Raw genomic sequence first — 7,731 nt, forward strand, 5'->3', positions numbered from 1 at the left:
GTTCTTTATTCCGACACTTCGGATATTTTTGGTTCATGATTGATACAGGAGGGTGGACCTAGCCTTTCTTTCCGTCTCTCTCCCCCTTTTTTCTATTTTCCCTCTTACCTGTGGCCATCACAGGGCGGCAGCCGCAACAATCGCAAGCACCCTTCCCTCCGCAAACGTAGGGTCCGCCACTAAGTTTAAATGTATCGTACTAGCACTGTTAACTGTGTTGACTGCTATGCAGGCTTGCCTGGTACAGTCCACGTGACAGTACCATCCCAGAACATTCACAAAACTTGTTGGGCCTAGTATTAAACATATCTAAGTAATTAGGGGCATATTTACAAGGGCTTTATCTCCTCTTTTTTGGCTTAAAAAGCCAAAAAAGCAGAGATAAAAATATCGCCCTATTTACAAGAGGGTGCTAACATGCATAATCGCATGTTAGCACCCTTTTTCCCTACGCCTCCCTTTGCATCTCTAATGAGATGCGAAGTGGGCATCACTGGGCGTTCCCCGGATGGACTACCTTGCAAATATCACTGATGTTCACATCGCAATATTTACAAGGCAGCCCAGAGGATTTTAGCACACGTTAGATTTTGGCGAAAACATCAGTTTTCACCAAAAACTAACGTCTGCTAAAATCCAGACTTACCTATGCTTTACATAGGGGGTGGATTATGCTGATACGACCACAGGGTCGTATCAGCAAGGTTATCGTCATTTTGCAGAGAACATAGCTGGAAAACCAGCGATGTTCCCTGCAAAACGGAGATAACCTCGCTATCTCTGGAATATTTATCGCCCTGGAGAAACGCGTTGTTAATAACGCGCTACCAGGGTGATACATTCCAGAGATAGCCTGCGATAAAAAAGTTATCGCTAAGCACGGCCAGCTATAATTGGCCGTTGATAATATGCCCCTTAGAAAGTACAAAGTGTTGTGGTTAGGTGTATAGAAGTTTTCACTAATTTTATATCTTCTCTTTGTTTACAGATTTTATCTCAAGAAGTTTACAGACTACCCCAAATCAAGAAAAGTCTTGATCCCTTTCATTTTTTAAGGACTGGAAGCCAGTGAGAGGACATCTGTTCCATCAACATCATCAAGCTTGCAAAGCAAAGTTCTCTTCCAGGGATGAATGCATGAACTAAACGGACCAAAGTGGTTTATTCTGTCATTTTATTTCATTTGTTAAGAATCAGTTATTACAAAACTATGATTTACTGTTATTGTTCTTTAAGCTGCAGTGGACTTCATTGCCAGAGTTTGTTCCTATAACATTGCAACTACATATCGACCAACGTTCAGGTGGCTAGTGCCTGATGGCAGAGAAGGGGCAAGGTTGCCCAAACATGACTAGGGTGGGATCCTGTATCATAATCTGCTTCCTGTATACACGTGGCACAGGGAGAGGCACTGGTTTGTACAAGATCACACACCGTGGACATTTGGAAAGCAGGGACTGTTTTCCCAATATTGAATTTAAATACAGCGCCTTATTGACTTCCTCAAACCCTTTCAGTGCTTGGCATGCCAACTCATTCCCACCTATGAAGATGTGGAAGGAAAAGGAGAGAAGTCTACCGGAAAGAACCTATGAAGAAATATTAAGTTGAAATCTTATATATGGAAGCTATTTTACTGTCAGGAACATACATCGTTTTTAATTTCATTTTGTTTCATTTTATTACTATTTATAAAGTAGCCCTAGCCAGGAAAGGGAGGGGGCAACTTGCAGCTTCACAAAAGGCAAGAGTACATAAGAAGTCACATCAACGTCTGGAAGTAATACGTCAAAAAAGAGTGAAAAAATATAAAAGAAACATGCATACAAATTTTCATATTCAGAGTACAATAAAATCAACTGCAAAGTAGACAAAGAACGAAAAGCAAACTATTTGCGTATTCAATTATACAGCTAGAAATGTTCTAAATAAAAATGTTTGAAAATCTCCCCTCATCAGCAGTCAAATAGTGTAGCTCGACAATCACCTTAGAGAGTATCCTTAAAATGTTTACCAAATTAGAAGGCAAAGTTTTGATTTTTGATTTTCTTGGTCCATGGCATTTTCAGAAGCAATTTTGGAACACACATGAAAAGTGCGTTGCTCTGCATGTGCTTTGCTCCCACTGCTTGGATAGATGCAGCCAGGATGTTAAAACTTATGTCAGTAGTATTGAAGCAAGCGAAATGTAGTGTCCACATTTAACATTTTCCTTTTAGAATTTTATTATATGGTTGCTGGTAGGTAGTTCAGTCATTTAAATAACGTCTAATTCAGAATAAATATTCTGCCAGTAATTTTTTTTATCACAGCCCTTATTTCTATTTCTAAGCAAATAATAATTGCACTCAAATACAGCTAATACAACACCATATGAATTAATTGTCCTAAGGGGTTTAAGAGTGAAGCTGAAACCATCACAGTTTGCTTTTCTCTAACACGCACAGAAGGATGTGAAGCAAAAGAGCCATGTGGTTCTTCTTAAAAAAGTGTCTTTTACAGCAAAACATGTTTACATAAAGGCCTGTACATTGTTCAATTTGTGTAGTTTGAGGTAGACAATGAAGAAATGTGCACTGTAAATGGTAGGCAAAGTTTCAATGTGTGAGGAAGTTAACAGTTGGTTAAGCACTCCATGATTCGGAGATCTTCAGAAAAAATCTTATGTTTGAAATACCTGTCACTTATCACAATGAGCTATGAAGTAAATAAAACAAACTCTAAGCTATTTATGAGACAGTGTACTAAGTACTGAGTATGACTATAGTCAGTTTATGTGGCTGTAGACAATCAGTTCAAGGGTGAATTTGACTCTTGTAGCCAAATTAATTACCCTTTTGGCTCAACTGCATGAGAACACAGGCCTGTCATATAATTTGAGATAGTGTATTTCTTTCCTTTTTTCTCTGTCATTAATTTCAAGGCAGGAATTTGAGCGAGCCAATTTCCAAATGAGACCTCAAACGTTAAGGCCCTCAAACCCTCTACTTCAAATAAAACAATTCATAAACCAGAATGGTATGACCTTATGTTTAAAAAAAGTGTGGTCCTCTTACAAATTAATCGTTTTATCAAAAGATACGATGCATTTATTTTTTTGACAGGTGTGTTTTATTTTATGCCTTCATTCCTCAGTGCATAAGCAGACAATTCTATTCATTTTTGTGGGTAGTATGCCTATTTGCAGAATATAATAATTATCACTGCTCTTGACACCTTTTTTCCAAACTGGCTTAACATTTGTTTCAATTCACTTCTTGAGACATTACAGGTTTTACTGGCACTGAAAGCATACATCAGAATTATCCTGATGAAGAGCCTGCATCATGAAGGGTTGAAACAATAAGTAACTGTTTTTAATATTGTCTTGCATAATCAAGCAAACTATGGGGTCAAGTTTTAATCCAATATAACATACTTCATTTCAACTTCAGACAGAGAATCATAAAAGCTTACAATTCAGTACAAGTTTAAAAAAGGAAAGAGTTAATCAAATCATTAAAAACAGATGCAATAAAAACATTTACAGATTTAGGGTGCAGCAGTTATAAACTTCCTTCTAGTGATGACAGACCTAAAAAATCTTGCCACTACCACACATGTAAACAAGTCCGGGAGCAATTGTAAAAATAAGTAGGCCGGTGTGCATTGTCTAAAATTTAACAATTTCATTAAAGGCTTAATAAAAATAATCCTTAAATCTGTATAAAATGTGCAGAAAAACAGTACATGGATAATTGATTGTTTAGAGATCTGGTCACAAGGACAGCATATTAGTTGACGAGACCAGTTATTGGTTTTGGGGAACGTTGTCAAGCGAGGAAAAATGCCTAATCTAAAACTTGTCAAGACAAATCTATGTTGAGCATTTAAAACACCAATTAAATACGGTTGAATCATGTAACAGGTCAGTACCATTTGATTATGTTGTACGGTGGGCTTCACAAGTTCCATTGTTAATCTCTTTTCCTCTAAATTGTTCAAACATACTCTCTTTAATAATACTCTTGATATATGCAACAAAGATTCAGGGTTTTCTTAATATTCAGAATGACAAATATCATGCATAACATTTTTTATGTATTTCAGCCATGGTATTTTCAGTGCATGATCAGCCCCGCAGCAGTCCTGTACAGTGGCTCTATTAAAGCCTGTATGATCCGATGTCCATAGCTTGTGCCAAAGGAGGACTGGCTGCACCCCTATCAACTCTTCCAAATAGGTTACGCCTAATTCCGCATGACACACAAAGTTAGAACAGCTGGTTGGAAGCCCGAAAAGGTTTTCAAGAAAACCCTCTTCTACCAGCTGTAAAGAATCAACATCTATGTGTCCCCCCAACTCAGAACCGTACATCGCTATTGACCGACATTTGGTGTTATAAATGCTCTGCATATCCCTGGGAAATGTGCGTCCCAGTTTCCTAGAAAAGTTACTCAGACCCGCAATTGATCTAAGGAACTACATTCTTCTCTATTTTAATGCACTTTTCCAGTTACCATTGCTATCGAATAAAATCCCTAAATACAAGAAAGTTGAAGCTTGAGGTAAAATCTCATTTCCTATTGAAATATTGCAGCACTTGGCTAACTTTCGACCAGCTTTCATAACGTACGTTTTACCTATGTTAATTAAAAGACCCAAATTCTCCATAAAATTTACAGATTTGTCTAAAAGATGCTGAAGAGCGTTGTGGGTGCGGGCCATAAGCACTGCGTCGTCCCCGTACAATAATACTGGTACTGGCCTATTAACGATTTGAGGCAGATTAATACAAGAGTCCACAAGGGTACTACCCAAGTCATTAATGTACAAATTAAATAAAAACAGCGCAAGTACACACCCCTGGCGGACCTCCTTCTTAATGTTAACTGGGCTCATGCATTCACCATTCCTACCATATCTAATCTTGGCAGAACTTATTGAATACAAATATCTGAGAAAAATGACGATGACACAGTCAACACCCATTGAGGTTATAATAGACCAGAGTTTATCATGGGCGACACAGTCGAATGCAGAGGTCAAGTCCACAAATGCCAGGAACAGGTTGCCCCCTTTTATTTGTGTGTACTTGCTCATTAGCAAATTCAAATTGATGGCCTGCTTTGTGGTCCCAACACCCTGGCAGAAGCCATATTGAAAGTCGGACAGAATATTGTTACAGTCTGCCCACTCCTGTAGTCTTTCCAGCACAATACGACCTACCACCTTGACCAGCGATTCCAGGAAGGAGATGGGTCTATAGTGTGCAGGGCAGTTGCGGTCTCCCTTTTTAAATATTGACACAATGTGTGATTCCGAGCAAGACACTGGAAAACCAGCTTCCCGAAAAGTCTTAAGGACCTGGGTCAGGAGAGGGCCCCAGAGATCAGTGTTGTCCTTGAAGATGTCAATCGGGATCCCATCGGGGCCAGGTGCCTTTCCGCCCTTGCTAGCTCTAAGTGCCCGAATCACCTCCTCCAGTGTGAAGTTAAAATCAAAATATTTCCACAAGAGAGTAGGCCCAGCGGAGACATCTCTCATCCCAGCCACAGAGTTATTTTGGTCTTTTTCAGCCGAGCCCATGTATAATTTCGCAAAATGGGCCACCCATTCCTGTTCTGTAATTGCTGCCTCTATTCTGGATTTATCATCGTCACAACAAAAGGGAGAATTTACAACACACTAAAAAAATATTGAATCTTTATTCTGGCTCACTTCCTGCAGATGGTCCCAAGCCTCCTCTTTAAGAACCTTTTTGCGATGGTTTAGTGCTAGCTTATAAGCCCGCCTACAATTTTGTACTTCTATATTATTCCTAGGTAACTCCTTCAAGGCCCTCTTTAACTTATTGTGTGCAAGAGTGCACGCATGATCAAACCACCCTTGCTTTTTCATTACCCCTCTAATCTGGTTAATTGTCAACCCAGCACTAATCTCCTCGCCTATGTGTCCAAAAGCCTCCACGACCGTACTAGCGTCGGCAGTCTCATCCAAACAGACCTCGAAAGCCCTACTCTGTTTTATAAAAATTTGCTGTAAAAATCAGGATGGGTCAACCATGGACCAGGGCAGAGTAAAGCCGTTCAAACGGGAGAGTACTATATTCTCAGCGGCAAGAGTAGATTGCCCTTTGCCAGGCTTACCCTGAGGACTAATATCCAGTACAAAACTCTGTGGAAAATGATCACTCAATATGATGTTATGTAGTATAAAGTTAAGTACTAGTGCAGGGTAACGTTTGGGAAATAGGAGGAAATCAATGACACTCCTACCCCTGCTACCATCAAATGTACAGGGTTCTACAATCCGGCTGCCTCCAAGTTTGTTGCTAAAACCTAGATGATATTTAAAGAGCAGCTCATTACGTTTCTCCCCGTACCCTGAATGAACAAAATGGGAGACATTGTCACCCAGTGGAGAGATCATGCCACAAACTTTGTTAGCCAACAATTGACAAGGATGATGCATCCCAAATGCAAAAATACCGGTTGCAAAGGAGCAGATTCTGAGAATCTGCCCGTTTGCGACCGGTTTTTCTTTTCATGCATGTGCCTGTTCATCTTTTATAGTGCTGCAAAGCTCAACATTGATAGCAAAGGCTATTTCAACATATATTAGTATCATAAATTGCTCCAGATGCTCTCTGCTAGGTTATATCCTTCACCCGTATGTTTTGATACTTGCAAATAGAAGCTAGAAAGTATAGCATAAAACATGTTAAATACTGTGTCTGTGCGTTTGTCTGTCTGTCTATAAGAGACTCTTGGTGTACTCGCTATAATAAAATGTATTTCCCATACTGTCTGTGTGCCCATGTTTCACACACCAAAACCTATGGTCGTTTTTTGTCATCACTAATGTTACCTGATCTAATTCACAAATGGGAAAATAAGTACATGTGGCATGTGTGAGTGACAACTATTCATTTTAACTAACTTACAACTGCATTAAGAGAAAATGGGAGAGTGCATGAGAACCAAATACGAGTGGCCTCTATCAAGCATTGCAAAGGATAGTCAACAACCAGAAAGAAAGAATTTCAAAAGCAAGTTTGCTGAATCACAAAACCGAAGCACTAAGGGGCATATTAGCAAGGGCAGTTTCGCCGCTTTAGCCGCACTTTTTGCCGCTAAAGAGGCGATATTTTTATCGCTCTATCAGCAAGCTGTCGCTAACAGCTGTTAGCGACAGCTTCATGGCGAAAGCGACCGTTTTGGGTGCTGCTTTGCATGTCAGCGATATTTATCGCTAATGACATGCAAAGGAGGCGTTCCCAACTTGTAAGCGACTGAAAGCAGTCGCAAACACACCTTCGGCCTATTACCAAGGCCCGCGAAGCGATAAAAAAACGCACTCTAACCGCGTTTATCGCTTAGATTTTACACCTGGTAGAAACCTGACTTACCCATTATAGTCAATGGGAGGTGGATTCTACGGTTACGTCCTCACCTGCCTATTAGCAAGATTTCCATTAGCGATGGGATTTTTATCGCTAGATATCTCACGTTATTGTTGGGATTCGCCGCTATCGCTGGATTTAATATCGCCTTTGAGATAAACGTTGATGATAACGCGTTATCACTGCGATAAAATCCAGCGATAGCCGGCGATAAAAAAAACAGCGCTAATTATCGCAAGTCATTGCTAATATGCCCCTAAATTTGCCCGTTTGTACTTGTTGCGAGATCCAACCCTTTTGAGCATATTTCTCGCCACAGAGTTTACCCAGCAAGTGTTTGAAGGCAA

The 7,731-nt window shown here is 39.9% G+C and overlaps 1 protein-coding gene across 1 annotated transcript in view; it reads left to right on the top strand.

Moving 5' to 3' along the window:
- SRD5A2 (steroid 5 alpha-reductase 2) overlaps positions 1-6,784 on the top strand; it is a 487,602-nt gene extending 480,818 nt beyond the window's left edge. Inside the window, exon 5 of the mRNA XM_085612206.1 lies at positions 989-6,784. Coding sequence (XP_085468332.1) covers positions 989-1,055 — 67 coding nt within the window. The 3' untranslated portion in view covers positions 1,056-6,784. The remainder of the gene's footprint in view (positions 1-988) is intronic.
- The last annotated feature ends 947 nt before the right edge of the window (positions 6,785-7,731 follow it).

This window comes from Triturus cristatus, chromosome 6 (assembly GCF_964204655.1).
Source record: "Triturus cristatus chromosome 6, aTriCri1.1, whole genome shotgun sequence".
Taxonomy (NCBI): domain Eukaryota; kingdom Metazoa; phylum Chordata; class Amphibia; order Caudata; family Salamandridae; genus Triturus; species Triturus cristatus.